The 27,066-nt window shown below is 50.3% G+C and overlaps 13 protein-coding genes across 13 annotated transcripts; 5 read left to right on the top strand and 8 right to left on the bottom strand.

The window, feature by feature from the left end:
- The first annotated feature begins 19 nt into the window (after nucleotides 1-19).
- CC1G_03925 (nascent polypeptide-associated complex subunit alpha) lies at nucleotides 20-1,003 on the top strand. The gene is made up of 5 exons (XM_001833656.2): nucleotides 20-81; nucleotides 207-419; nucleotides 473-550; nucleotides 606-876; nucleotides 930-1,003. The coding sequence occupies exons 2-5, from the start codon at nucleotides 210-212 to the stop codon at nucleotides 947-949; spliced, it is 579 nt and encodes a 192-aa protein (XP_001833708.1). The 5' UTR covers nucleotides 20-81; nucleotides 207-209; the 3' UTR covers nucleotides 950-1,003.
- Nucleotides 1,004-1,021: 18 nt separating this feature from the next.
- CC1G_03924 (hypothetical protein) lies at nucleotides 1,022-1,689 on the bottom strand (the record flags this gene model as incomplete). Its single annotated transcript, XM_001833655.2, has 3 exons — nucleotides 1,022-1,402; nucleotides 1,455-1,523; nucleotides 1,576-1,689. 3 exons carry the CDS (start codon nucleotides 1,687-1,689, stop codon nucleotides 1,022-1,024), a joined length of 564 nt encoding a protein of 187 aa, XP_001833707.2.
- Nucleotides 1,690-1,824: 135 nt separating this feature from the next.
- Nucleotides 1,825-2,725, bottom strand: CC1G_03923 (glycosyltransferase 28; the record flags this gene model as incomplete). The annotated part of the gene is made up of 3 exons (XM_001833654.2): nucleotides 1,825-2,216; nucleotides 2,271-2,409; nucleotides 2,461-2,725. 3 exons carry the CDS (start codon nucleotides 2,723-2,725, stop codon nucleotides 2,105-2,107), a joined length of 516 nt encoding a protein of 171 aa, XP_001833706.1. The 3' UTR covers nucleotides 1,825-2,104.
- A 1,260-nt stretch (nucleotides 2,726-3,985) lies between these two features.
- On the top strand, nucleotides 3,986-4,702 carry CC1G_03922 (cutinase; the record flags this gene model as incomplete). The annotated part of the gene is made up of 3 exons (XM_001833653.1): nucleotides 3,986-4,332; nucleotides 4,394-4,604; nucleotides 4,661-4,702. 3 exons carry the CDS (start codon nucleotides 3,986-3,988, stop codon nucleotides 4,700-4,702), a joined length of 600 nt encoding a protein of 199 aa, XP_001833705.1.
- Nucleotides 4,703-4,815: 113 nt separating this feature from the next.
- On the bottom strand, nucleotides 4,816-6,360 carry CC1G_03921 (hypothetical protein). Its single transcript, XM_001833652.2, has 6 exons — nucleotides 6,152-6,360; nucleotides 5,958-6,100; nucleotides 5,589-5,893; nucleotides 5,270-5,532; nucleotides 5,151-5,212; nucleotides 4,816-5,087 (listed from the first exon to the last, which is right to left on the bottom strand). Exons 1-6 carry the CDS (start codon nucleotides 6,313-6,315, stop codon nucleotides 4,960-4,962), a joined length of 1,065 nt encoding a protein of 354 aa, XP_001833704.1. The 5' UTR covers nucleotides 6,316-6,360; the 3' UTR covers nucleotides 4,816-4,959.
- Nucleotides 6,361-6,574: 214 nt separating this feature from the next.
- On the bottom strand, nucleotides 6,575-7,917 carry CC1G_13975 (quinone oxidoreductase-like protein; the record flags this gene model as incomplete). The annotated part of the gene is made up of 6 exons (XM_002911890.1): nucleotides 6,575-6,702; nucleotides 6,752-6,813; nucleotides 6,866-7,134; nucleotides 7,213-7,493; nucleotides 7,546-7,700; nucleotides 7,754-7,917. 6 exons carry the CDS (start codon nucleotides 7,915-7,917, stop codon nucleotides 6,575-6,577), a joined length of 1,059 nt encoding a protein of 352 aa, XP_002911936.1.
- A 516-nt stretch (nucleotides 7,918-8,433) lies between these two features.
- Nucleotides 8,434-9,757, bottom strand: CC1G_13974 (quinone oxidoreductase; the record flags this gene model as incomplete). The annotated part of the gene is made up of 6 exons (XM_002911889.1): nucleotides 8,434-8,561; nucleotides 8,616-8,677; nucleotides 8,728-8,990; nucleotides 9,047-9,351; nucleotides 9,401-9,543; nucleotides 9,594-9,757. The coding sequence occupies 6 exons, from the start codon at nucleotides 9,755-9,757 to the stop codon at nucleotides 8,434-8,436; spliced, it is 1,065 nt and encodes a 354-aa protein (XP_002911935.1).
- Nucleotides 9,758-10,095: 338 nt separating this feature from the next.
- On the top strand, nucleotides 10,096-14,188 carry CC1G_03919 (Crm1-F1; the record flags this gene model as incomplete). Its single annotated transcript, XM_001833650.2, has 17 exons — nucleotides 10,096-10,101; nucleotides 10,151-10,234; nucleotides 10,309-10,410; nucleotides 10,469-10,541; nucleotides 10,597-10,703; nucleotides 10,754-11,104; nucleotides 11,153-11,710; nucleotides 11,761-11,998; nucleotides 12,046-12,255; nucleotides 12,309-12,460; nucleotides 12,512-12,616; nucleotides 12,673-12,886; nucleotides 12,937-13,166; nucleotides 13,221-13,368; nucleotides 13,424-13,525; nucleotides 13,584-13,890; nucleotides 13,942-14,188. 17 exons carry the CDS (start codon nucleotides 10,096-10,098, stop codon nucleotides 14,186-14,188), a joined length of 3,234 nt encoding a protein of 1,077 aa, XP_001833702.2.
- A 469-nt stretch (nucleotides 14,189-14,657) lies between these two features.
- On the top strand, nucleotides 14,658-15,883 carry CC1G_03918 (malignant T cell amplified sequence 1). Its single transcript, XM_001833649.2, has 4 exons — nucleotides 14,658-14,695; nucleotides 14,762-15,219; nucleotides 15,352-15,740; nucleotides 15,798-15,883. The coding sequence occupies exon 3, from the start codon at nucleotides 15,420-15,422 to the stop codon at nucleotides 15,642-15,644; it is 225 nt and encodes a 74-aa protein (XP_001833701.2). The 5' UTR covers nucleotides 14,658-14,695; nucleotides 14,762-15,219; nucleotides 15,352-15,419; the 3' UTR covers nucleotides 15,645-15,740; nucleotides 15,798-15,883.
- A 1,899-nt stretch (nucleotides 15,884-17,782) lies between these two features.
- On the top strand, nucleotides 17,783-18,507 carry CC1G_03917 (hypothetical protein; the record flags this gene model as incomplete). The annotated part of the gene is made up of 3 exons (XM_001833648.2): nucleotides 17,783-17,880; nucleotides 18,104-18,153; nucleotides 18,230-18,507. The coding sequence occupies 3 exons, from the start codon at nucleotides 17,783-17,785 to the stop codon at nucleotides 18,505-18,507; spliced, it is 426 nt and encodes a 141-aa protein (XP_001833700.2).
- A 350-nt stretch (nucleotides 18,508-18,857) lies between these two features.
- Nucleotides 18,858-20,180, bottom strand: CC1G_03916 (hypothetical protein; the record flags this gene model as incomplete). Its single annotated transcript, XM_001833647.2, has 2 exons — nucleotides 19,974-20,180; nucleotides 18,858-19,915 (listed from the first exon to the last, which is right to left on the bottom strand). The coding sequence occupies exon 2, from the start codon at nucleotides 19,812-19,814 to the stop codon at nucleotides 18,858-18,860; it is 957 nt and encodes a 318-aa protein (XP_001833699.2). The 5' UTR covers nucleotides 19,815-19,915; nucleotides 19,974-20,180.
- A 264-nt stretch (nucleotides 20,181-20,444) lies between these two features.
- On the bottom strand, nucleotides 20,445-23,357 carry CC1G_03915 (cell division cycle protein 27/anaphase promoting complex subunit 3; the record flags this gene model as incomplete). The annotated part of the gene is made up of 7 exons (XM_001833646.2): nucleotides 20,445-20,663; nucleotides 20,743-20,871; nucleotides 20,960-21,077; nucleotides 21,144-21,502; nucleotides 21,570-21,971; nucleotides 22,048-22,406; nucleotides 23,024-23,357. The coding sequence occupies 7 exons, from the start codon at nucleotides 23,355-23,357 to the stop codon at nucleotides 20,445-20,447; spliced, it is 1,920 nt and encodes a 639-aa protein (XP_001833698.2).
- A 169-nt stretch (nucleotides 23,358-23,526) lies between these two features.
- On the bottom strand, nucleotides 23,527-25,775 carry CC1G_03914 (t-complex protein 1). Its single transcript, XM_001833645.2, has 8 exons — nucleotides 25,627-25,775; nucleotides 25,431-25,516; nucleotides 25,020-25,357; nucleotides 24,768-24,949; nucleotides 24,584-24,710; nucleotides 24,029-24,521; nucleotides 23,653-23,977; nucleotides 23,527-23,602 (listed from the first exon to the last, which is right to left on the bottom strand). Exons 1-8 carry the CDS (start codon nucleotides 25,703-25,705, stop codon nucleotides 23,571-23,573), a joined length of 1,662 nt encoding a protein of 553 aa, XP_001833697.1. The 5' UTR covers nucleotides 25,706-25,775; the 3' UTR covers nucleotides 23,527-23,570.
- Between the last annotated feature and the right edge of the window lie 1,291 nt (nucleotides 25,776-27,066).

The following is a 27,066-nucleotide window of genomic DNA, read 5'->3' as shown; positions in this document are numbered from 1 at the left end:
TCGCACGCGTCTTGGCACTCGCTCCTCATCGTCGACAACGACGAGCTCGACCCCATCGCCCACCTTCTGACCAAATCCAAAGTGAGTACACTGCCCATCGCATCTATAATGCTATTGTACACGAGCGAGACGCGTTATGTCGCTCCGTTCAATGGATGGACTCGATGACCGTCCGATGACTGACGTCGCGATCTTTTTTCGCCTAGATAATGTCCGCCCACATCGACGAGGTTCACTCTGACCACTCTGATCATGAGCACCATGATCACGAGCACGAGCACGAGGAGGATCCCACCTCTGCCGCCGCTCTCGAGAAAATCCAGTCGAGGTCAGAGCGAAAGGCCCGCAAGGCCCTCCTCAGCTTGGGCTTGAAGAAGGTCCACGGTATCAACCGTGTTACTCTCCGAAGGCCAAAGAACGTGCGTGTGCTCGAATAATAGGAGAGGCGGGCAACGATTGACCGGAATATCAGGTTTTGTTCGTTTTGGCTCACCCCGAGGTCTACAAGTCGCCCAACAGCGACTGCTACATCGTTTTCGGCGAGGCCAAGGTAAGATGTTCGAAATTGCGCGTAGATCAATAACGGGGACTAATCGCGACATCAGATTGAGGATAACGGTGGTGCTGGACCCCTTGCTGCTGCTCAGCAACTCGCTTCCGCTTCTGCTGCTAGCCAACAAGTCCTCCAGGATGCTGCCAAGGACAACGATGACGATGATGACATCCCTGAACTCGAGGCTGCTGAGGAGGAGGGACCCGTTGATGAGACTGGCGTTGATCCAAAAGACATTGAACTTGTCATCCAGCAGGTTGGATGCTCTCGAGCCAAGGCCGTGAGGGTTCTCAAGGAGAGTGGAGGAGACTTGATCAATGCCAGTGAGTTGCATCCCTTTTCGTTTGCTTTCAAAACGTACTTATCGTGCATACAGTCATGGCTGCAAGCGAGTAGACGACTTCAACACATTGTATTTTGTATCCAGAATAAACCGTGCATTTCATTTCGCACACAACTTCAGTCTATCTAAGACGTCCAGCGGTGCAACTCGACATAATAATTCGACCTCTCCCAGCCATCCTGCACGATTTCCACTCCCTCGACTCGTCCGCCTTGTGATGTCGGTTTGGGCCCGATCTCAAGTCCCATATCGCTTGCAGCAGCGATAACCAGTTCTCGAAGCTCTCCTTTGGCGAACATGTGGTAATAGCGATTGTATACCTGCTCTGCCTTGGGCGACCCTTCGCCTGAATGCGTCTTGGACAGAACCCAAGGTACGACCACATCCCTTCCTGTTTTTGCTTCACCCTCGACGGGAATGGTTCTTTTCGACAGCTCATCCTGCTCGATCGCCCAGACATAGATCAACGCCCTGCCATGGTTTGGAGATATGGCTTGTATCAGCCGCTTCAGAATCAGTAAATATCGCATTCCCGTAACCAATCCCAACGATACTCACCTGCACAGCTAACTTTCTCCTTTCTGGCGTAGCAAGATGATGGATCGTGGCTATTGAAATGGCGTAGTCCTGCATACCCAAGGTCAATCGCGTTGCCTTGTTCACCCATGGCAAGACTCACAAAGGCACCGGTCCTCCAAGGGTTATGAGCCACATTTCCTTGGACCACTTCACGTATGCACCCATTGCTTCCAGCTGTCCTTGCGATCTCGAGCAATTTTATGCTTCTATCCATTCCGATGGTCCATATCTGTCCAGGTCGATCCAATGGCAAGGGCAAGTACTTTCCGTTGCCGGTTCCAGAATCCAACCCTACCCATCCTGTTGGAATGCTCGACAAAAAGGCAGCAATGATTGGCCAAGGCTACATCGTTATCTTGATTGATTATTCTCATTGTCCAAGCGTAGAACGTTTTGTATATACCTTGTACCTGGTCGATGAAAAGTGACTGGCTATTGCATCGTAGATGTTGTGAACGTTTTCGTTTTCGAAATCTGCTGGATTGTCTGTTGCGACGTCGACGGGTTCGACGACTTTTGGCCCCATTGAATTTTTGATAAGATTGGAGATGATGGTCGTGGATGAAGTGTGCGTCGGACGCTCAGCCGCCGTCGCTCGTCACGACATCATCCGCTACCACCATCACAGTCTATGTAAACCCCATCGTCTCATCCAAGATTTTCGCAAAGCGTGTTCCATCGAACTGAGGGAAAGGCACAAGAGCTGAGGTTTCAAATTCCTCGATTGCTTGGGCGAGGCCACTATCCAGCAGAAATCAGTCACATTCTTTGGTGAAGGCCTATACTTCAGCTCACTGGACGTTGCTTGCCTTCAAATGCCCCTGGTCTGCGAGGGCATCCGCTAGTTCCTGTTGGTGGTTGTGCAATAATGTCGGATTTGGCACGACTATCATCGGTTTTCCTCGCCTCAAGACATCGAGGATCGTCCCTGAACCTGTGATGTTGTTGACGCAGTGAAATCAACGGCTTGTTGGTTCGTGCATACCTGCATGACTTATAACCAAATCAGCTTTCTCATATTCTTCTTCTAGAGATGGCTTGAACTTCCAGATTGTGACCGTAACTGAGCCTCGTTGGACAACGTGTTCTACATCACCGACAGAATCGTGTCCCGCAAAGAACGAGTTGCCGCATTGGACGACGATTTCGCTATACCCCCGCTTCTTCAGTGCCGACAGGACCTCGTCTGTCAACACCTTTTGCACCAGGGCGTCAAACTTTGTCGAGCCCACAGTGACGAACACTCGCATGATGGGGGTTAGAGGGCAAACTTGAAGCTGGTCGAGTTCACCATCAGCGCCCACCTAGCAAGATACCACAGTGTTCATCCTCATGCTACACCGCTCAGCGCTACGAGTACGAGACACTGGAAAGAAATTCGGGTCCGACACGAGGGTCACGAAGACCAACTCGATTCCCAGCTCTTCAGACTTTTCTCTCCAAATTCCATACCGTCGATTGCTATTGGCTTAGGCGGTTATCCGGTCTTCCTTCAAACCGGACTGCACCCATGAACCTGACAAGATCCTTCCTGATCCTTCTCTCTTTGAGAAGCAGCTAATTTCATCCGAGTCCAAGGTCGTGACTATGTTATGGGAGTATTCTAGAGTATTCTTGCAATCCCTTGCAGCCATCTCCCTCGGTTGCGAACATTCCTTATGGAGGCGTGTCGCATGGCCCTCCGACTCCATTAACCTCGGGTGTTGGTTGTACAGTTATCCGGTCACTTCACAGGTGGGCTGGATCCTGTTAATTGAGGCGAGTCGGCGTCCTGGAGAACAACTAACGATGGCGACCCAACACCAACGGTTGCAGTCGCCCCTTTGTAACATCCCCAGCTTTGATTTGCACTTCCCCGCATCCCCTTCAAGTGTTCAATGTTTACAGGCCAGCGACAGTTAGAAATGATTTCATCCTACCGAATTGTCAAGCAGAATCCAACAACTTTCACTTCCGTTCTACTGTTTCATAGCAAGGCCAAGGAGTGTTTTGTAAGTCTTCCTTTCGAACCTATTTTTTGCTGCTCTCTAATGGAGACGCAACCTAGCTGGACTTGCATAACTGCAGCCGTAAGCGTAGCTTGAAACTGCCAGAAATGACATGGCTACAATTGCACCCACCTCACTGAACCCCGAGCTGTGGTAAGCGCTATCGGCTTCCCCGCACTTGTGGAAGCTATTCCAACCTACCCCACATGACCATCGCACCACCTTCATGGCGCGAACCTAGCAGGCGACGGGTGTTATTCACTGCAATACTCGTGATGCCATCTCTTCCCGTCACTTCCACCTCCTCTTCGATTCATGACGCGCCTACAGTCGGTATTCTAGGATGCGCTGGGAAGCACCAGCGATGGAGGAACTTAGTGTGTACCAGGGTACTGGGCTGCCTCTGAGGGGGCTCTCGAAAAGGGGTATAAAAGCGGACCAGCACATATCCATCTTTCCTCAGTCTTCCAGGCTATCTCAACTCCGTGTTCACCAACTCGAGTTACCTCTCCCACATCCAAGATGAAGTTCACCACCCTCGTCACCCTCGCTCTCGGTGCCGTCTCTGCTCTGGCTGCCCCAGCTGCTGAGCTCGAGTCCCGCCAGCTCTTCTGCAGGGACGTCTACGTCTTCTTTGCTCGTGGAACCGGAGAGATTGGTACCTTGGGCACTGTAGTTGGCCCTAGCTTCAGCGCCGCCGTCAGCCTCGCTGTCCGTGGCTCCGTCGATTTCGAGGGCATCGACTACCCCGCTCTCGTCACTGGCTACCTTGCTGGTGGTGACCGCGGTGGTGCTCGCACCATGGCAGACAAAGTTGCCAGCACCGCGTCTCGCTGCCCCAACGCGAAGATCTTCATCTCTGGCTACTCGTAAGTGCCTCGTTCGTTATCAGGGGTTGCCGTACTGACTCAGGGTGCTCGCCTTCTACAGCCAAGGTGCTCAAGTCACCCACCTTGCTGCTCGTCAGCTCTCCGCTGCCAACCAGGCCCGTGTCACTGGTGTCGTCACCTTCGGTGACCCCTACAGGGATGATGCCCTCCCCGGAGGCCTCGATAGCCGCAGGAAGACTTACTGCAACTTCGGTGACCTCATCTGCGATGGCCTTCCTACCATCCTTGCTCCCCACTTGACCTACGGTTCGGTGAGTCTCTCTTCCCCGCCCACGACCCTGTCCCAAGATGACTGACGTCGCGACAGGATGCTTCCGACGCTGCTCGCTGGGTCGCCGCTCGTGTCTAAAGACGACGCAACCAAGTCTGACAGACAATGGCCACTTCCCCACCTAAAACCAAGTTGTTCTGAACTATCAAGGCGTAGATTCATAGTTCCAATATAAAGTTCGAAAATTGTGTACCAAAATAAATTGATTGTGCAACAGTGTTGTAGGTATACCAATGACGTTGTGCTCTTTCTTCTGTTACACGAAGTTCCGTAAGAAAGGATCCCAGTCCTCGTAAACCAAGCCACATGCAAGACCAATGTGGACACGCCATTCATCATGCTTTAAGGCTATTATCGACTTTCACTACGACCTTCCCTGTAGCTCTTCCAGTTAGGATACGCTCGTAAGCCTTCAATGCGTCTTCAAAGTTGTACACCGAATCCACTAGGGGCTTTAGCTTCCCTGTAACGGTGGTAGGTGAATCAGCAAGGCTTCGATACCATGGACGCCGCTATTGAAACTCACCCTCTTCCAGCAACTGCCTCAAGCGTTCCAGTCTGTTCTCTTTATTCTCCACCGAGGTCATCCTATGAAACCAATCGTCAAACACCTTTCCACGATGGATGGATGAGAGCAATACTTACCCGAATTTGGCTTTGAATCCTGTTAGGAAGGATGGGAGTACGATCGTTGCCATTCGCAGTGTGTCCCAGAGCGATTTCAGGTCTCGATTGGGCATTGGTCCCACCGAGGTATAGATGCCATTCGGTGCTAGATATGATTTGCTGTAGGTATAGAGAGACGGGTCGTAAATGCCAACGGCTTCGAGAATAAGGTTGTATTTGGGAGATGGCGGGTTCTTGGCGAGGTATTCGTGCAGAGGACCAACTTTGGTATAGTCAATGAACTGCAGAGCCAGTGTCAGTCGAATCGTCACGAATCGATATATTTTTGGACACCTACCTCGTCCGCTCCCAAGTCACGAACGTACTTCTCGTTCTTGCCCGAAGCAACAGCCACGACTCGGGCGCCTCTCAGCTTTGCTAGTTGGATGGCGAACGAACCAACAGCCGTACTGCCGCCGTTAACGAAGAGGGTTTGTCCTTCTTCCAGATTAGCTTCGTCAAGGGCTCCGAGGGCGGTCAGCGCTGCGAGAGCGATACCAGCGGCTTGGATAGGCTTGATATTGGGTGGTCGGAGGACTACTTCGTGGGTTGGGACACTGACGTATTCGGCTAGGGAGCCTTGTCTCGAGCTGAAGCCATATTCTGTAGGTAACACAAATACGTTAGGTCGATAACTCTGGAGGCAAGAGACAATGGTGGCACATACGGACACTTGCCCAACCGAACACTTCATCCCCCTTCTTGAAATGAGAATCATTCTCATCCACGATGATTCCAGCAAAGTCGTGTTCCGGAACGTATGGCCGTTTGGCGATGAAGTTTGGGAGATACTTCATCTTCTTCCATCCTCTGTGTCGCGTTAGCTGCGCACAAGGGACCGAGGGAGGGTTGGAGACATACACAGGATTCAAAGCCCCTGCCTGGGTCTTCACGAGGACATGCCCTGGTTTGAGCTGCTTGTTGACAGGCCAGTCGGACTTGAGCTGTAGGGACTTTTCTGGAGTTCCCTGTGAGACTGAAACCCAGGCCTTTTGCACATCGGGGACAGAAAAATCGGGAGTCATGCTAAGTCGGTGTCCTAATCGTTAGTATGTTCGTCGCTTTCGTTGCTGACAGTGGTGGTGTGAGGCCAAGAGAACTTGTAAGACACGTTGCTGACGACATGTGAGAAACCTCTTGGGAGGAGGGAAGAGCGGGATGGAATGGCCTGGAAATAGACGCGACCTCAATGACGTCAGTACACTCAGGGGTACGATCAAAAGACATTCAGAATATGATTCATTATGGGATGTAATATACACAGGAGAGGATAGACAGACAGCCTCAGGACTCGAGAGAGTTATCAACCTTCACCACAACCTTTCCAGTGGCCCTGAAAGTCATGGCGCGGTCGTATGCCTCCAGTGCATTTTCAAAGTTGAACACCGAGTCGACCAATGGTTTCAGTTTTCCTATTGAACCGGTAAATGAAAGAACACCAAACGTAACTCCAAGCCATACCTTCTTCCAACCAGGCTCTTAGACGTTCCAACCTGTTATTTTCATTTGTAACCAATGGAACTCTGCAATACTGGTGAGCGCTGTCGGAAAGATGAAATACCAGAGAGCACATACGCAAATTTCGGCTTGTACCCTGTCAAGAAGGAAGGAAGGAAGACCGTGGCGAATCGCAAAGTATTCCAGAGCGTATCAAAGGACGCCAGCTTAGTTGGCTGGGGGCCAGCCGACAGGTACACTCCGTTCGGGGCCAAGTAGTTCTTGCTGTACGTATACAGCGATGGATCATAGAGTCCTACGGCCTCCAGGATAACATTGAATTTCGGGGAGGGAGGGTTCTCCGCAAGGTATTTGTGGAGAGGCCCGACTTTCGTGTAGTCGATGAACTGTAGGATTAGTTAGGCTTTACGTTCGGATAGAGCATGCAGCGCTGCAGCCACCTCGTCTGCTCCCAAGCTGCGAACATACTGTTCATTCTTCCCCGAGGCAACGGCGACGACTTTGGCGCCCCTTATCTTTGCAAGCTGAATCGCAAACGATCCAACCGCAGTGCTACCACCGTTGACCAGGATAGTCTGACCCTCTTCCAGGCCAGCCTCATCCAAGTTGTGCAAAGCAGTTAAGGCTGTGAGAGTGACTCCCGCAGCCTGGACAGGTGTTATATTCTTCGGCTTGAGAGCAAGCGAAGAGGCAGCAACAACAGCGTATTCCGACAAAGCACCCTGCTTCGGTACCTTCTGGTAAGCTATAAAGTGGCCTTCAGTGAATATTTCAGGCGTCAATGGTGTTACCCATACCCGTTTTCACCCATGCAAAGGTCCATCCAAAGACTTCATCACCCTTCTTGAAAGTGGAATCATTCTCATCCACGATGACTCCAGCAATATCATAATCTGCAACGTAGGGTCGTTTGAAGACAAAGTCGGGAGTAACACTCATCATCTTGTACCCGCTAAAACAGGGTTACTAAGTGGTCACGATCGTGAAGCCTGTCGAAACACTTACACTGGGTTCAGCGCTGCTGCTTGTATCTTCACGAGTACATAGCCAGGTTCGAGTTTCTTAAGGACAGGCCAATCCGACTTGAGTTTCAAAACTTGGCGAGGTGGTCCTTGGTCAACAACCACCCAGGCTCTTTGAACGTCGGGGACAGCGATGTCGGTAGTCATTTCAGTAAGCTGAGTCGAGATTCAGAGGGAAAGATTTAGGAGGAAAAATATTAGGCAGGCGCAGTAATAAGCAATGGAGCCAAGCAGGGAGAAGGAATCACACACGGAGCCTGGCCACGGCATGATTAGTGATGGAGAACTGGAAAACCATTCGTTGTGATTCGGCGGCTAATGCAGTTGACGTCAGAACGCTGGCCGCTCCAGGATCATATAATTCCGGTAACACGAGACCACGTTCTCCGTATCGTCTGGTAAAGACTATTGACCGTCTATAAAGCCTGTCCAACGACATTGACGGCGACAGCGGGCGCGTAGCATGGTCAGGGAGACCAATTTCAGCTGAATCCAAGCCGGAAGCGAGAATCGGAGTTTGATCAGATTGCCGAGAGGATAACCTTGGTCAGTATGGCTGAGAGACTGAGGCGGACGTCCAGGACATAAGTAGTGATTGTCTTGGGAAGTAAACATGTACAGAGGTGTAGGCTTATGGGAAGAGGAATAGACAAACCTGGAACTTCAGGACTCTAGAGAGTTGTCAACCTTCACCACAACCTTCCCAGTGGCCCTGGAACTCATAATACGCTCGTACGCCTTGAGTGTATCCTCGAAGTTGTACACGGTGTCAACCACGGGCTTCAATTTCCCTACGATCATGCATGGCTGAGTGAAAGAACATCAAGAACGACATGCAGCCGCACCTTCTTCCAGCCACGCCCGTAGGCGCTCCAGCCTGTTTTCTTCATTTTTAACCACGGGGATCCTGTCAGCCGATGAGAATGCCGAAGTCATTAGATACAAGCCACAACTTACGCGAACTTTGTCCTATAACCTGTCAGGAAGGAAGGGAGGAAGACGGTGAACAACCGCAACGTATCCCATACTGTCTTCCACCCCAGTTTCGGCTGAGGACCAACCGACAAGTACACCCCGTTAGGTGCCAAGTAGGACTTGCTGGAGGTATATAACGATGGGTCATAGATCCCTACTGCTTCCAAGACGACGTTATATTTCGGCGAGGGAGGGCTCTTCTCAAGATATTTATGGAGGGGGCCAACTTTCGTATAGTCGATGAACTGCGAGGGATTCACTGAGTATAATTGCTGTATATAGATCACTTCCGCGTGCGTACCTCGTCGGCGCCTAAGTTTCGAACATACTGCTCGTTCCTCCCTGAAGCAACTGCTACAACCTTGGCCCCTTTGATCTTCGCAAGCTGAATAGCGAATGACCCAACCGCAGTACTTGCACCGTTAATCAAGATGGTCTGACCCTCTTCCAGACCAGCCTGGTCCAGGGAGTGCAGAGCGGTGATGGCTGTAAGCGTGATTCCGGAAGCTTGAATAGGTGTTATGTTGGCTGGCTTGAGAGCGATCTCAGACGCAGGAACAACAACATATTCTGCCAAAGCCCCCTGCTTGGAGATTCTCTGGTAAGCTTAGAATGAATGTCAAAGAATGCTCCGGCCGAGTACTCTCATCCATACCTGTGTTCGCCCATCCAAAAACTTCGTCCCCCTTCTTGAAGTTAGAGTCATTCTCATCGACAATGACTCCTGCGAAATCGTATTCTGCAACGTGGGGCCGGTTGGCGACAAAATTGGGAGCAAGCTTCATCATCTTGTACCCGCTGTAAACTGGAATAAGATCTATTATCCTGAAGGCCATTAAGGTGCTCACACTGGGTTCAACGCCGCTGCTTGTATCTTCACGAGAACATGGCCTGGATCGAGTCTCTTGGTGACTGGCCAGTCCGACTTGAATCGCAAAGCTCGTTCAGGTTTTCCTTGAGCAACAACAACCCAGGCCTTTTGGACGTCGGGTACAGCGAATTCGGTGGTCATTTGGACTGGGTCGTGGTGGATTCAGATAAGAAGGAGATGACATCTGGCCACGAGGTTTGTGATGGCTTCCAGGAAGAACTGCAAGTTGTGGTTCGGCGGCTAATGCGATTGACGTCAGAATGACTGCGGGAGAGGGCGATCCGGACCGTGGGAAAGCTCCCGGTCCCGTGATCCCGGCGACACAGCGTTCGTCCAGGTTCTCTCTAGTTTGAACGCCATTGACCCTCTGCCCAACTTGGACAACGACCTCATCGTCGACCACGATCGCGAACAGCTGATTCGACGTTCAGAACACTCAACAGATACTGACACGACTGCCAACAACTTAACGCCTGAGGATGGAGGTGGGTGGCTTGATAATGATCCTCGGTTAGATTGCTCATGGAACTGTAGGGGTTATTGGACTTTTCGAGGGAGTTCGATGTAGCGCTCCTGGATAAGGTCGTCACGGCCTTTTACACGGGAGGCGGCCCAGATGTACGTCGGATCTACCGCGATACCGCGTTTCGCTAATTCCTCGCCAACAACTGACCTTTCGATTCCCGTTATAGCAACAAATGGCTCAGCAAGTCCTCACCCAATTCCAGGAACATCCGGATTCATGGACACGGGTACCAGACATCCTAGAGAGGTCATCATTCCCTCAATCAAAGGTATGTGACGCGTCTTGCCCGTCCAGTCATTCCCGCTCATCGTTCGTTGTGGCTGCAGTACATCGGATTGCAAATCTTGGAGAAACTGATCATGACCCGGTGGAAAACACTACCAGATGGCCAGCGACAGGGTGAGCTCAGTTCTGATAAATTATCACTGGCCCTTCTCACCACAGGTATGGCTAGGTATCCGCAATTTCATTGTTCAAGTGACGGTCAAGGTTGCATCGGACGAGGTCTCTCTGAGGAAGGAGAAGACCTACATTAATAAGCTCAATCTGGCCCTGGTTCAGGTGGGTAACCGAACAAATACCAATAATTTCTGACTTCAATGCATTTGTAGATCCTCAAACAAGAATGGCCACACAACTGGCCCAACTTTATCTCGGAATTGGTCGAAGCTTCGAAAACCAGCCTTTCACTTTGTGAGAACAACATGGTGATATTGAAGCTGCTGTCAGAAGAAATCTTCGACTTCTCCGCAGAACAAATGACGCAGGCGAAAATCAAGCACCTTAAGAATCAAATGTGTGGCGAGTTCTCAGAAATCTTCAAACTTTGCTCGGAAGTACTCGAGGAGGCCCAAAAGGCTTCATTGATCAAGGCGACGCTGGAGACTTTGCTCCGATTCCTGAACTGGATTCCATTGGGCTACATCTTCGAAACGACAATCATCGACCTGCTCTTGAATCGCGTATGTCGTGTCTTCATTTGAGTGGCGTTAACTAACGCATTTCCACAGTTCCTTGAAACGCCCGAATTCCGAAACGTGACGCTCAAATGCCTAGCAGAGATCGCTGCCCTGAACGTTGGACCTGAATACGACCCGAAATTCGTTATCCTCTTCGCCATGGTCATGACTTCGGTGAACCGCATGATCCCCCCAAGCACCAATATCGCACAGGCATATGCGAACGCAGGCGACTCAGGCCAAGAACTTGTCCTCAATCTTGCCCTCTTCCTCTCGAACTTCCTTTCCAACCATCTTCGCGCTGTTGAAACAGAGGCAAACCGCGACGTTTTGCTCAACGCGCATCTTTACATGGTCAAGATCTCCCAAGTCGACGAACGTGAAATCTTCAAGATTTGCTTGGAGTACTGGCTCAAGCTTGTCGCTGAGCTCTACGACGAAATCCAGACCTTGCCGATCGGTGATTCTGGACTGTTGATGGGCTTGAGCTTGGGCAACGGTGGTGCACAGAATATGTTGAACGGCATGTCTCTTCGCAAGAACATCTACAGCGAAGTTCTCTCGAATCTTCGCTTGGTTGTTATCGAGCGGATGGTGAAGCCCGAGGAGGTGTGTCACAAAGGGAACTCTTTCAATGCATCAAACTCACCATTTTCTAGGTCTTGATCGTTGAGAACGACGAAGGTGAAATTGTTCGCGAGTTCATGAAGGAGAGTGACACCATCGTGCTCTACAAGGCCATGAGGGAGCTCCTTGTTTATCTTACCCACTTGGACGTCAACGATACCGAAACCATCTTGACGGAAAAGCTGGCCAAGCAAGTGGACGGATCTGAATGGTCATGGAACAACTTGAACACCCTGTGTTGGGCGATTGGTTCCATTTCCGGCGCCATGAGTAAGTTCTTTCATTCTGCTGATTGAATTTGTTTAACGTCGAGGCAGACGAGGAGACCGAGAAGCGCTTCTTGGTAACTGTTATCAAGGACTTGTTGGGCCTTTGCGAAATCAAGCGCGGAAAGGACAACAAGGCTGTCGTTGCTTCGGACATCATGTACATTGTCGGCCAATACCCTCGATTCTTGAAGGCACACTGGAAATTCCTGAAGACTGTCGTTAATAAACTCTTCGAATTCATGCACGAGACCCACGAAGGTATGATTTAATTTCACTTCTCCAGGAAAACCAGGATTAACGCTGGTCAATAGGTGTGCAAGACATGGCCTGCGATACCTTCATCAAGATTGCCCAAAAGTGCAGACGCCACTTCGTGATGCAGCAGTCAGGAGAGTCCGAGCCCTTCATCGACGAGATCCTGCGCCTCCTTCATCGAATCACTGTCGACCTTTCCCCACAACAGGTACGCCGATCGATCGTCAGTGACACCTAGCTTTCTCACTGTTGCTTCTAGGTCCACACTTTCTACGAGGCTGTGGGTTACATGATCTCTGCCCAGCCCAACAAACCTCAGCAAGAGAAACTCATCGCTAAGCTCATGGAGCTTCCCAATAATGCTGTAAGCATGACCTTCTTCTCCCTTGGTAATTCTGATACTGATAAGAGTTGTTTTAGTGGGACTCCCTCATGGCCCAAGCCGCTCAGAACCTGGATGTCTTGTCGAGTACCGATAACATTAAGATTCTTGCAAATGTTCTCAAGACCAACGTGTCCGCCTGTACATCTATTGGAAGCTTTTATCTTCCTCAGATAGGCCGAATCTTCTTGGACATGCTTGGTCTCTACAAGGCAGTCAGTGGTATTATCAGCGAGACGATTGCCAAAGAGGGTGCGTTTGCTCTACTGCTCCTTGCGGCAATGACCTCATGTTTTTCATAGGTTTGATGGCCACCAAGACCCCCAAGATTCGACAGCTTCGAACAGTGAAGAAAGAGATTCTGAAGCTTATGGAGACCTATATCAAGAAGGCAGAAGACCTCGAGGCCGTGAACAATAACTTTATGCCCCCATTGCTCGATGCCATTCTGGGAGACTACAACCGAAACGTCCCAGCGGCTCGAGATGCCGAGGTTCTCAATGTTATGGCCACTATCATTTCCCGTCTAGGAGTGCGTTTGCTTTCCGTCTATCAGCCCTTGAGTTCGCTCTGATCCTTGCTGTAGCCTTTGCTGACACCACAAGTCCCCGCCATCCTCGATGCGGTGTTCGAGCCTACACTCAACATGATCAACCAAGACTTTGCAGAATACCCCGAGCATCGTGTTGGTTTCTTCAAGCTGCTCCGAGCCATCAACCAAAATTGCTTCCCTGGTAAGTTATTGGCCACTTTCATCCAAAGAGGTCGATTTAACCGTTGCTTCTGCAGCGTTGCTGGGCATCCCTCCGGCTCAGTTCAAGCTATTCATGGACAGTATCATCTGGGCTATCAAGCACACCATGCGCGACATCGCCGATACCGGTTTGAACAGTAAGTCGAAATGTTTTTGGACGTTAAGCCTTGATTAACGCGTCGTAACCCCTTCTAGTCTGTCTTGAAGTCGTTAATAACTTTGCAACTGCCGCCGAGCCCGCCGTGACCAACGCCTTCTTCCAGCAATACTTCCTTAGCATCGTTCAAGATATCTTCTTCGTTCTCACCGATGCTGATCACAAGAGCGGTTTCAAGCTCCAGAGTTTGCTATTGGCAAGGATGTTCCAACTCGTGGAGATGGGTGTCATCCAATCCCCGCTTTTCGATCCCTCGCAAGTGCCAGACCCTTCGATGACCAATTCCGTGTTCCTTCGCCAATATACCGCAAATCTCCTCAAGTCTGCTTTCCCTCATGTTCAAGAGTATGTGATCGGACTCCTCCGCGGCCATTAGTATTCTGACTCCCTCTTTAGCTCCCAGGTGCAGACGTTCGTCACAGCCCTTCACGAAAACAACAACGATATCAGCCGCTTCAAGCTCGCCCTCCGCGACTTCCTTATCCAACTCAAGGAGTTCTCGTCTGGGGACAACTCTGAGCTTTACTTGGAAGAGAAGGAACTCGAGCAGCAACGCAAGTTGGAAGCTGAACGCGAACAAGCGATGAGGATTCCCGGCATGATCAAGCCTTCGCAAATGGAAGATAAGGACGAGGATATCTGATCTACTGGACTTTCTATCGGTTTCTTTTGGTCCTGATTATTGTCTCTAGCTCCGTCCTCTTTTTTCCCTCACAACTCTGATCATGGCACTTTGACCCTTGATCCTCGTGTTCGAGGTGCGAGTTGAAACGTAAATTTCTCCCCCGTTGTGTAGCTTGGCATCGTTTTGTCTCTCGTTCATGTATTTACATTTCTGTAGCTCCTCGCTCCGCTATCGTCTCAATCTGTTTTCCTTGTACTACTAGCACCAAAACAATAATGTAGAAGTATTTTGATATCAATTCTGCAATCAACGAATGGAAGTTCTTAACCTCTAGCTTTGAATACAAAGAAGCATATCACTGAGACGGACTCGTATGTTGTTGCAGGTGATCGTGAGCTCCGAAGGAGCGTTCATCGATGACACTGCGACGCCGTCCGTCCCTTGATCTGAACTCCCATCTTCTCTACTTCACAAAGGCCGTTATCTCGCTTATTCTCGACACGTTTCCAGACTCATGTTCAAGAAGTAAATCCTTCAGCTTTCCTAAAATACTCGACGGCGTTCCCATTCAATTTGACTCTGCTTTTCTAGGTTTTCGGCCTCATCTGACATCTCTGGGCAAGTCCCTGTGAAAACATCGGTTCAGAGGGCCATACGAAATTCTATCCTGTCGCAATGGAAGATAGAACCAGAGACGCTTGAAGCGATTTGGCCAAAGAAAGAAGGACTTGTCCATGTCAAATGGTCAGTCTCGCCTACCTTGACTTCCGGGGATCGAAGCGACCGCCCTCGAAAGCCAAGGGGCATCAGCTTACCTTCAGGGTTTTAGAAACTGGCAGCTGACTTTTTGACTGATCCTCGTATATCGACCTATGGAACATCGGGCGGCATTCTCTCTCGATGTCTACTTTGATCGCATTGGGATGGTGGGGGCACGATTGGCGGATTCAGCAGAGAGCACATCTCCATATACACGGTTCATGGGCAGCCCCTATTCTTCCAACACTTCGATGGACCCTTCTTCCCCACTTTGAGGTTATTGCATCAGTGTGAGTACGGTCTTATGATCTCCTTGAATCATTTCCGGGGACTGCTACTGACTGATTTCTATGTCGTTTGGCGCTCCGGGCCCGCCTTGTACAATTCGACTGATTCGATTCGATTCCAACCCTGTCTATTAGATCCCTATATCCTTCCGACCGTCAAGATTGACCGCGGTGCCATTCGCTTCCTGCTTGCAGGTGCAAATATGATGTGCCCCGGTCTCACGTCCAAGGGAGGGTGGCTCCCACCTGCTGAAGAAGCTTTGCCTGCAGGCGCAGTGGTCGCGATTCACGCAGAGGGGAAGGAGCATGCGGTTGGGATTGGCGTGACCAAACTTTCGACAGAAGACATCAAGCGAATCAACAAGGACGTAGGAGTCGAGACCATCGCCTACCTTGGAGATGACCTTTGGGCTTTGAAGTCCCTGTGATCTGTCTTGCGATCATGGAAAGGAAGGGAACGGATTGGAATTTGTTAAAATTAACTTCCTCGTTGGAGCAAGGCCGCCGTGTAACGGTACTTTCATGTACGAATCTGGATTCAGAGCTGTTTGGGCTGCAAATGATTAATAGACTCGGAACAGGTTTCGTGTATATGATCGCTGGCGGCAGCACGCTGTTAATCCGATTCGTTACCGCTTTACTGCGAGGATTTAACGACTTATAGATAACAACAAGCTTCTTAACCTTGAACGTCCGGACGTATGTCAACGCGGTGAATCCTGTGATCTACCTCGAAATGCTGAACTTCCTTGTTCTGCCAAGTTCTTGACTCGGGAACCACCTTTCACCAACAGAGACATCTTAATCCAGCAAGGCACGAGGGTATGATAGGACGGCTGTTTACTTTACAACATCTTCTCCGTTCCCGCTCTTACGGCCGACTCTGTCAAACTACCTTCAAAAGGATAGTCAATCCTCTACCCCGGCTTCACCAGCCGCAAGATTCGATCAGACTGCAGCTGCCGGAGTATTGGCTCTCCAAAAGGTTAACGCAAACAGTGGCTTCAATCAGCTTCCCGTAAGCGCTGTGAGTGATTACAGCACCAAGCGGCTCTACTATGCACGATACCTGCTGTTCTAATCCAGGTGTATACTTCCGAGCGAGGAGGTACCCCGAAACGTGTGACCAGGTGCGAAATGGGCATGTTCAGTGCTACCATACCGGTCGAAACCCTAACAGCCTTCACCTGAGGGCTAACCGAGTCCTGAACGAAGCCCCACCCCCGCGTTCAATGGTCTTCTATTTGGATTGCCGTAAAAAAGAGAGGTACCCTTGACTCGTGTTTTCACAAGTCAAAGCTACCGGTGCATGATTACCACCCTGGGTAACCAATATGCATCCGCCCTGCACAAAGGAGTGAGCAGGACCCTGTGCCGATGGGAGCCTGCGGGTCCAAGTCTGCCTGGGCCGTGAGAACACAACAGTAGCGAGTTGAACTGGTTCACTGCCGTCATTTGTTTGTCAATGTAATGTTCCCAGGTCGACACGCTCCGCTCGCGTCCTCCCGAGCTCCCGAGCGAGGGGCGCGGGGGTCCGAACTGCTTTTCCAAAACGGTGTCGATAACCTTGAGATTTCCTTTCTCTATTTCCTCTCAGGTCTCTCTTCAAGGCCCGGACTTGCGGTCTATTTCCAAAGAATTCGCAAAATGGAACGTTCTCCCGGAGACAAAAACACAGCGGCTGAAAAGGCCTTTGCATATGCAGAATTCACACCTGTCAAGTCGAGGAAAAACCGGAAGAACAACAAAAGGACGATCCTGAAAGATCGACTGGGCCTTCCTCCTATACAAGTTTTGAACCGCTTACGGGAGAATATGCGTAAAGAGGACGAGGAGTGGTTTCTGGATGCTTCCCGTTGGTGTTGTCTGTGGAATATTTCACGAGTGATTTTTGGGCGTCTAATAAAGGTCATTTGCCCTGATTAACAGGAACCTTATCTGATGCGCTGCGCGAGCTAGCCCTGTACCCCAGTACCAGGGCTTCGCCTGCCACTACCTCGGACTGCGATCCATTGCGAATTCTTTGTCTCGGTCTAGGCAGCCCGACAAGTTCCACAAACGCAAATGCTCAGTTGGCGTTTCTTCTGGAGACAGCACAGCATCTGAACCTCGTGTGTATCTATCACTGGCTTCTTTCGTGGAGATGGGGGCACTTCTGATGTCCTCTCTTACGCTGGTCATGGGATGACGACGAATTGACGGCGATCTTTTTGGTCTGCGCCTTGTAGACGACAAATGAGAATATCTCATTATACGACCCCGTGTTCACGGACGAAGACAAATCCCTGTTCAAAGAATTGGGTCTAACCGTCCTGGATGAAAATAGAGCACGTATCTTTTCCTTCTCTTCATTCCGGGGTACAGTGAATTGATAAACGCCCGTTCTTTTTCTATACACTCTTTCCATTTGTCGATTGTGCAACGTTCCCTCGGTCCCCGACGCACTCCCCCTGGCAATCAAACTGCACACCTCCCCTATCAATCTATGCGCTATGGGGCATATTGATACTAGGATGGGCGCTACACGCTGTCTTCCACCACCCTATGCTTCATGCTCCACTGCGACATGGAACTATACAATTCTATCATATCGACCAATTGGAGCGAAACCAATCTCAAGAACTTTATCCTTGTCGGAAATCGGCTCGCCGAGTACATCGATAGGTGCGTAACATAACTTCAACCAGTTGCCTTCAGGCTATTGCCTCGCCGTTTTCTCGAAAGAAGTTAAAGGGACATGGGTTCTTTCTTAACATTCATTCAAAGCTTAATGTTATTTTTAACCTTTTATTTCAAATTTCAAATCACTGGAGTCCTATACCTTCTCCTCGCTTCTCCCTATGTCATGCTGCATGCAAACTGACTTGATCTTCGCTTTCGAATACAGTAATCCGAGTCAGAAACTCAAAGCCAACGTGCCTTATCTCTTTCATATCGGTGGGTTGATCTCCCTTGTGCACCCGAAACGAGTTTCTTGCGTACTGTTGCGCTGACTCCCAATGTGCTCCGGAAGCTTCGAAACTGGAGTGCCGCCCATTCTCAGCGTCGAAGCTGTGGCCCACCGCATTCAATAATACGTGTGTTCAGTACCTCCCTCCCCCGATGACGGGGAATGACAGCAAGGCGCTAGAAGAGATACTGGCTTCGATACCGCAACCACCGACAGAGTCGCAATCGAAGAAGCCCACTTCCCGCCACAAAGGTGCCGAACCCTCTCTTGACATGGGCGCTCAAAGCCAACTCGGTGGCGGAAGAAGGGTGGACAACGCGGCTACCGCTGGCACTGGGTAACCTTCATCTCCGAGACCTTCTGTACAGTCCACACCAATGTTGAGCAAAATGACGATGGTATTGCTTCAAAAGTCTATGTGCACCATACCAGCCATGGAGACGACTGAGGACACTGAGGAGCTACAAGATGGTAACACATGTGGTGAGATAACACGACTAGGGAGACACTAAGGGGTCAGAGCGAGAGACGAGAGAGCGAGAAAGAGAGAGACCAAGACCAGGCCCGAGACTGAACAAAAAAAAGGAGTAATAATGCACAAGGTACTGAACGACCAAAGAAGAGCAAAAAGATGCACAAGAAGAAATCACGAGCGAGATATATAGGGAGGGGGAGGGGATGATTAACGACACTAACACTCTGAATACAGATTATACGTGGAATGTACGTCGTTAGTAGAAAAAGGTAATGGATCAAAAGAAGGCCCAAAGCACGAAGACGAGGAGGAATCTTGATCATATACACGAACGGCCGCGCCATGACTCAAACGGCTGCGGTCTGGAGGAAGAGGGATGGAAGCTGCGTCCAGCACGTCAACGTCGAAGAGCGAAGAGCGAGATCCACCCATGGGCGTTGGTGGGCTGTCCGATTCGTCGTCCGAGGTGTTGTCTTCTATCGTGTCAGGAACCGGCATGTCGTCGACATCGTCGGAGAAGGGCAGCGGGTCTTCGTAAGGAGGGGGAAGGGACGAAAGAGAAGAAGAGTCGAAAGCATATGGACTAGCAAGAGGGGGATGGCAGGGTGGGTAGGGGTCAATAATAGGATATGATACAGGTAATGAAGAAAAATAAGAATGATGCTGATGCTGCTGGAAAGGATGATGATTGTGCATAGAGGGGAGGAGATCGTCTGACGAGGACATGGGCGAAGCGGAAGGACTGAACAGTTGCTCGTCCTCATCCTCCGTTCGCGAATCCGAATCTGGTCCAAAGTCGTCGTCGTCATCGTCACCGAGAGCTTCTAAAAGAGAGTCGAGCCACTGGGCTTCCGAAGAGTGAGCGTCTGCTGGGCCGGCCTCGACCAAGTTTCCAGCGTCGGGAAACATGAAGCTGTGGACACTACCTCCAGCCACCGAGCTTAACACCTCGTCCGAAACACTATCGTCGTCGTCCAAGTCTTCAGAATACGAGGAAACTTGAGTCTCAGAGACGGCGTCGACGGCGCTGGAAACGAGAGCGGAAGTGGAGTTGATGATGGAGTTTTTTAGTAACACCCAGCGATGCAAGCTGCATCGGTCCTTATGGCCACCAAAGGACGTCTGCAGCTTATTTCGCGCGAGATCGAACAGAGAAGTTGAATCAGTTGTCATTTCTTGTTTTGCTGTTGGTGGTGGTGTGGGCGGTTGAACGCGGTTATTGATACTACAAAGCTGTTGTGGGTGGCGGCGGCGAGGTAGACTTGGTCGGTCGACTGGAACGCAGTTTTATGAGCATTTCTGGGCGCCTAACATGGCACAGACAGAACATACCAAAGGACAGAGAAGCGGTGTCACAAGTGGTGTATGCGGTAGACGATTTCGGGTTCGAATAGGAGGGAGCCGTTCTTGGAGATACGAACGAGTTTGTTAACCATTCTCGATGATATATGGTTGCCAGACGGTCACAAAGACTTTGGCCAAGGGTGGACGGGCGACGAAATTAAGGGACTCTAGTTATGCGAACATTTTGGGTGTGTGGACGGAGGTGTTTCAGCTGTTTTCCTGACCTCACTACCCTTTATATGTATTCAGCGGGGTTTGAAATTTCGCACGAACCACCACTGAGTCAACAACCGCAACGAACCAAACCAAGCCGGTCCGAACTCGGCTGGCCCACCAGCTCACGACGATAAGGTGCCATTTCAGCTCATACCGCTTCTTCTCGTTCTATCCTTTAAACTAGTCATTTGTACAAGAAATGTCGCCACAGATAGTAATAATATTGTACACATCAATGTCCGATCATCCCTCATCCATCTTGTCGTCCCCCTCGTCTACCACAGTCTCTAGCAGCCGCTTCATCTTGTTCAGGCTCTTGGGCGCAATGTCCCTCGCAACAGCCAACGCCTGTGCCGACTTGACTTCATCCCCAATCAGCCGATACACCCTGGCCAACTGGAAGATAACATTCGCTTCCTCCGGCGTCGTCCGTCGAAGGTGCTCTAGGTCCTTTAGTGCTTCCTGATAACGCCGGCGAAAAGGAGTAAGGAGGAACGAATTAATGCAAATCATCAGGACTCGTGTGCGAGTAAACACGTACATTGTACTTCCGCATCGAGACCCACATCTTCGCCCGTCGATACCGAACCAAGGCGTTCTCAGGGCATGCTTCGATTGCCTTATTGTAGTAGCTCAGCGCCTGGTCGTATTCTTGACGCCGTTCCAGTGTCTGTCCACAGCCGGTACCGGTCAGTACATCCCCTCACTCCCTAAAACCATCGTCTCCGAGGGGCAGATGGCACAAAATGACTACTGACCATGGCTACACATCCCAGTATTACGGCATTATGTGGGTGGATTTCGAGGGCCTTCCTGTAATGGTATTCCGCCCGGCGAATCTTGCTCGCTCGTAAATAACATGTTCCCAATCCATACCTATTATAGTCATTTTAATTATTGCCGGGAAATAAAAATACCACGAGTAAAGGTCAGGCGACTCACCATGCATTATAATGTCGCGCATCAACACGAAGCGCTGATTCGAAAAAGGTCGTCGACACGTCCAAGTTCTCGTCAATCGTCTCGTGGCCGCTCAGTGTGAACGCATATGCGCACGATGGGTCTAATTGGGCCGCTCGCTTGAAGCATGTCAACGCTTGAGTCCGGTCTTTCTGCAACGAGAACAAATTCCCGATGGCGATCCATGCCTGGGATGATTGAGGGTTGATATTGAGTAGTTCTTGCGCGAGGTAGGACAACTCGATGTTCCGTTGCAGATGCCACAAAAGTGTCGAGTACACTTCCATATCCCACAACCGATAGGGCTCAATCTCGCGAGCACTCCTAAACGCTCGTTCCGCCTGAATGTAGCACAGGATATGAGATAAGTAACCGTTCCCTGTCCAACCAGCAACTCGATAGACTAACCGAGGAGTAATCCTGCAACTCATAATGCACCTTCCCTATCATGACCAGTGTTGATGCAGATTTCTGGTGTGCTGGCGGTAATCGTTCGAGCTCTTTGAGACACCTCTTGCAATCGTACAGAGCCAATCGCCTTGCGGCTGATGCGAACTGACGAACCAACTCGTAGATAGCGTGGTCGGCTAGTTCGATCTCGTACTCTTCCTGCGCTTGCTGTTCTTGGAGTAAAGTCCAGCCACTGGGTGCAGGAGACCCTTCAGAATGGGGTGATAGTGCAGACGGTGGAGATGTCGAATCGACAGCTTCACTTCCAGCCACGGCTTCATCGTCCTTTTCCTCGACATCGTTCGCTGTTGATTTAGTCCGTGCATGCGCTACAGGTCGTCTTCGCTCGCGAGTAGGGGCCTATCAAGACCAAGACGTGATTAGGCAAAGTGACATGGGACCCTGCAGGGAACGAAAAGGCTAAGGAGAACATTACCTTTGGGAGACCCAGTTGCTTTGCTCCGTTCCCGCTCAGGAGGCGGTTACTGCGGCGTGTGGGCGGGGGGACAGCACTCGGCTGAGTGTTACTCTTGCCAAGAGCTGTGTTTGTTCGGGAAGTGTTCACTGGCTGAGAATGACTGGAAGATGAGATGATGTTAGCAACTGACAAGGCCGGGCGTGCGCGTGCCTTTTTCAAGGGATCGTCCAAAGTGGACTTGCTCGATTTTGGCTTGCTACTAGCTTCGGGTTGTCGTGAGGTGGAGCGAAGGCGTTTCTGAACAGGACCTGCCTCATCTGCCGATGAAAGTGGTCTCGGGATTTGAGTTTGGACGGCGTTGATGGGTTGTGAGCGGACTGTGCGGGGGTGTTGGAATGAATTGTCTGGTAGAAATGTCGATGTGTCACTGGGTAATCTAGAGCCCGATGAATCAGTCATTGAGCTGCGTCATTAACTAGAACACTGACATTGAATCTCGGGGAAACTCTAGACGAAATGGTTGAGGTTGTGAGATTTCTGGTTTGAGCCCCCGAAATAGATTCCCGGCGCCTCCTCCAGTGCCCGGTTCTGGTGTGAAGAAGCCCGCTCCTGTTGCTACAGGGCCGCCCTTTGGCAACTGAAACTCTTCGGTTGGCGGGCCTCGTTTAACGGGTGGAGGCCGCGGGGGGATTATGACGTCGATCTCCGGTATTCTTCCTGTGAAAGAGGATGAGTAAAGGATGGATTCAGAGCAAATTAAACGGACCAATCGCGCATAGACCCTCTACTGCCTCCCAAATAAATGGATTCAACTTGAGGGCGGAAACAAAATGTTCATAGGCTTTGTTGGGTTGATTCCCTTTGAGAGCCACGTTTCCCGCTCTGCACCGGAGAGCTGCTGCTTCCGGGAATGCCTTGGATGTTCGACTGCTTGACGAAGCTGACACAGAACCTTGTCAGCCTCAGTGAAAGCGAGCTATTGACGAATACACACCTGTCGAGATGTAAGCTGGGTCCTGCAATGTGGCGTCTAGTGCCTCTCTAGCCTGTCTGAACCTGCCGAGGACTGTGCAGCACTTTGCCTTGATTTCAAGACATCCGGTGCACTGCTCATCGAGCGACACGTTGACGAGGTGGAGGGCCGAATATGTCTGCTTGGCGGCTAGCAAAGCTGTTGCATAGAGGTGCCGTGCATCGTGGTTCTTTGGGTCCTGAGAGTAGAAGCGTTCTGCGTAGAATACTGCTGATTTGACGAGGTCGTTGTCGAGACATGCCCAGACGAGAGACTGAAAGCGTTGAGCGACGTAATTGGCGTTTGGTCCCAGCATGAAAGAGGGCAAAGACTCGGTCGAATCCAAAACGCACGCGACAAGACGCGTAGCACAACGCGAGTGGCGGAATAAACCTGCCCCCACCCCGATTCACTTTGCTTGTTGAATTCCGCCCCCGTGTGACTCACTTTCCTTTTCAAGTCTTCCCTCATGTCACAAGTTCGAGTCTCATCCAATTCATTATTTCGATATTCTACATCTACTCTACATTTAATGTGCGTGGGGGTCTTCTGCAGGTTGGTCTAGACACAAAGGTGAGCGAAAGGTCACGCATAAATTGAACGAGACATACCAGGCACACATTGAATCGCATCGTCAATCCGGAGAAGGGACACAGCAGCCTCATATGCCGACTTCAAGCTCTTCACCTTGCTCATGGTCGGCTCGAGGATACCGGCATTGACATTGTCCCTAACCTCCCCATTCAACAAGTCAAGACCATATCGCAGCAAAACCTTCTTCTGGTCCCCAGCAGGAGCCTTTTGTGCAGCATTGTGATACGAACGGAGTTTCGCAACGAGCTCCGTAGAATCTTTAGCCGCGTTCACGGCCAAAGTCTTTGGAATCGACAACAAAGCCGAAGCAAATTCAGCAATGGCCAATTGCTCTCTCGAACCCTGGGTACATTGTCAGCACGGCACACCTCTTAATAATAGAACAGCACGAACCAAACTGGTAGCAAAGTTTTCAAGATAAACACTCAGAGCCGACTCAACCGCACCACCTCCGGGCACCACGGCGCCGCTTTCGAGCGTTCGCTTGATGATAGAAAGAGTGTCATGCAACGACCTTTCCATCTCATCCAACATCGATTCGTTGGCACCTCGGAGAATGATCGATGCCGAGCTGACTACTTTGGTACCCTTGATCAGGATGAGTTCGTCGTCCGCAATGCGCTCCTGAATCACTTCGTCGGCAGTACCCAAATAGCTCGCCTCGAACGTTTCTTCACCCTCCAAGTTGGCAAGACTGGAGATGAGCTGTCCACCGGTGGCTTTCGCGATACGGCGGAGGTCTTCCTTGCGACAACGACGGACGGCCATCGCACCTGCCTCGACAAACTCCTTCAGGCAGAGATCGTCGATACCCTTGGTCGTGAGGATAACATTGGCTCCGGTAGCCAGTATCTTGCGAATCCGCTCCAAAGTGATCTCAGATTCCCTGTTAACATAGATAGAACCAGTCAACAAGGGCTCTCGCCCAATATCACAATCGAAACGCACCTTCGTCGGATATCCTCCAACTGCTCGGGATCATCCACCAGGATTTGCACACCAAGTTGCATACGGGCTTTATGGAGGTTGATGTCCAAGCAAGCGATCTTCGCGTTCGTGATTCGCTTCTTCATAGCTAGAAAGTGTGAAATTCAGTTCTACCCCCAGAGATAAGCATTTCAATAACACCCACCTTGACTGGCCACCGTGCAGTTCAAGGCGTATCCAGAAACAAAGACGGATTCGCGTGCGCTTTTACCGTGAGCCTTCAAGATGTTAACAGCCTTGACTGGGTACTTGATATCTCCTCGCAGGTTGATCGTCTTCACGGCTTGCATCGCGTCCACCGCCATAGGCGCGAAAAAGTCGTCGTCGCTAAAAACAAAAGCATTGTCAGAACCATTTTCCAACCTATTCTCCCTATTCCTCAGAAAATGTAACTCACTTGCCAATAATCTTGCTCGACATCGACGTCTTGGCCACATTGATCAATGCATCCCTCCCAAGCGCGTCCACCTTGATGCTCAACTGATCTTGCATAAACTTGACAGCCTCCCTACATGCAAGCCTATACCCCGTAATAATCGTCGTCGGGTGAATCTTGGCTTTCACCAACTCGTTCGCCCTGCGCAGGAGCTCCGCAGCAATGATCACGACGGAAGTGGTGCCATCGCCGACTTCTTTGTCTTGTTTTTGAGCGAGATCGACAAAGATGCGGCCGGCGGGGTGTTCGACGCTGAGGAGGGAGAGGATCGTAGCACCGTCGTTTGAGATAGTCACTTCCTGGTGGGTGCAGTAAAGAGCATTTGGCGATGAGATTGAGCAAGTTTGGACGATGAAAGTGGAAAGGACGCACTCCGATGTTGTCCACCAACATTTTATCTAAACCGAGAGGACCCAACGAGGTCTTGACGATGTTTGCTATCGTCTGCGCAGCAATCACTGTATACAGAGAACATCGTCAGAATTTCCACTCGAGACCAAGGACCAACAGCCAAAACTTGAGCAAGCGTCGTCGCTGGAAACTCGAGGAAGACTCATTCGTTACACACCATTTTGATCTCGAATTTCTTGTCCAGAAACACGATCTCCACCGAGGAAGGCACCTGCCCTGGGATCCCGTTGAAACATGGTCGGGTGGTCGTCAAAAGGAAGGTGAGGTAAGGAGGATTCGAGATGATGATGAAAGTTGGAGATCAAGAGTCCTGCGGTTTGTAAAACGCAAAACGCGTCAACGCGTCGCTGATACAATCATCTTCGACGTCGCGGACCCGGTCAATGTCCAATCTCTCTTCAATTGTGCGGTCGCAGGCTAAGTTGACAGCTCAGAACCAATACATTACACGATTTCACAGTTGGATTTATTCTTCTTGAAAGAAAAGACAGAAAGGTGGAACGAACGCCGGATTGTATAAATAACGAGAGACCCTTGCAAATGGATGAGAAAAGACCTCTGAGGATCGATAATAATAATAACAGGGGGGAAAGAGCGATTTCCTCGACGAAAAGAAAACACCGAACATAGCTTAACGAAACAGGCGAATCCAGTCAACGAGAAAGAACAAGTCCCCCAAGAGCGCCAGCGAGTAACCTACTATTCGTATGTAGGTACAGTAGAGTAAGATGAACGGATGAGATAAAATGAGATCGATTTGTGAAAGAGAAAACAACCGCGCAGAAGGTGCCTTCCACTAGGGAAAATCCCACCTGCGAGAAGATAGGATGTGTACACTACACACGAATAATCGAGTGGCGGAAGGTGCACAAAGTACCGGGGGAAAGAAGTCTAAACCAGAACAGAAAGAAAACGAGGGCAGGAAGAAAAACTGGAAATAAGTATGCAAGATGGGAACAAATATTCTTATATGTGGTTTAACGTTGGAACAAAGGATAGTAGAGGAAACCCAGAAAGAAAGATGGTAAAAGATAAAAGGTGGAGGAAGGAAAGAGAGAAAAATAAAAGGAGGTCCATTCAATGTAGCAGAAGTTACAAGCCAGGTCCTTTAAACGGTCGGCAAATTTAAATGTCTGCGTGCGGGGAGGTTATACAAATGCGGAATGGATGTTTGTTTGTGAGTGTCGAGCCGAATGATGAGTGAGATAGTTGTTCTTGCTATTCTTCTTCGTCAAGATGCTGATGAGATTATGAGTGAGAGAAAAGAGGTGAGAATGTTTTGAGAGTGTGGGGGAGTAGTCAGTGTTCGATGCGTTCGAGGTCGATACAGGTCGAGGATATCGTTGTTGACGTTGGTCAAAGGATGCGAATCAGTCGGTTCTGTCGAAGTGGGTAGCGAAAGGCGGTGGCGATTGGCGAAGGTCGAGTGACGACGTTGTGTTCGGTTCATGCGACCGTGAGTATCGATTGTTGTTGAAGGGAGAAAGTCAAAACACCCAAGAGATAAAAGAGGGGTATACTTGGCCCGTTACACGGGCCGTAAAGCTCGTTGGAGAGCGGGATGGAGAAAACTGCCTCCGCGAAAGCGCGAACAGGA

This window comes from Coprinopsis cinerea, assembly GCF_000182895.1.
Source record: "Coprinopsis cinerea okayama7#130 chromosome 2 map unlocalized cont3.2, whole genome shotgun sequence".
NCBI classification, from domain to species: Eukaryota; Fungi; Basidiomycota; class Agaricomycetes; order Agaricales; family Psathyrellaceae; genus Coprinopsis; species Coprinopsis cinerea.
The sequence above is the reverse complement of the archived record's forward strand: the minus strand, read 5'-3'. Positions and strand labels throughout refer to the sequence as shown.

Excerpts from the sequence above, each read along its gene's own strand:
- CC1G_03925 (XM_001833656.2), top strand. The coding sequence starts at position 210 with ATGTCCGCCCACATCGACGAGGTTCACTCTGACCACTCTGATCATGAG. Across the intron at positions 551-605 it reads TCGTTTTCGGCGAGGCCAAG|ATTGAGGATAACGGTGGTGC; the intron begins GTAAGATGTTCG and ends TCGCGACATCAG. Across the intron at positions 877-929 it reads AGGAGACTTGATCAATGCCA|TCATGGCTGCAAGCGAGTAG; the intron begins GTGAGTTGCATC and ends TCGTGCATACAG.
- CC1G_03921 (XM_001833652.2), bottom strand. The coding sequence starts at position 6,315 with ATGACTCCCGATTTTTCTGTCCCCGATGTGCAAAAGGCCTGGGTTTCA. Across the intron at positions 5,213-5,269 it reads GGATTCAAAGCCAAATTCGG|GATGACCTCGGTGGAGAATA; the intron begins GTAAGTATTGCT and ends TTGGTTTCATAG. Across the intron at positions 5,088-5,150 it reads GAGGCAGTTGCTGGAAGAGG|GGAAGCTAAAGCCCCTAGTG; the intron begins GTGAGTTTCAAT and ends CCACCGTTACAG.
- CC1G_03918 (XM_001833649.2), top strand. The coding sequence starts at position 15,420 with ATGATGTGCCCCGGTCTCACGTCCAAGGGAGGGTGGCTCCCACCTGCT.
- CC1G_03914 (XM_001833645.2), bottom strand. The coding sequence starts at position 25,705 with ATGTTTCAACGGGATCCCAGGGCAGGTGCCTTCCTCGGTGGAGATCGT. Across the intron at positions 25,517-25,626 it reads AGAAATTCGAGATCAAAATG|TGATTGCTGCGCAGACGATA; the intron begins GTGTGTAACGAA and ends CTCTGTATACAG. Across the intron at positions 25,358-25,430 it reads TGTTGGTGGACAACATCGGA|GAAGTGACTATCTCAAACGA; the intron begins GTGCGTCCTTTC and ends TGCACCCACCAG.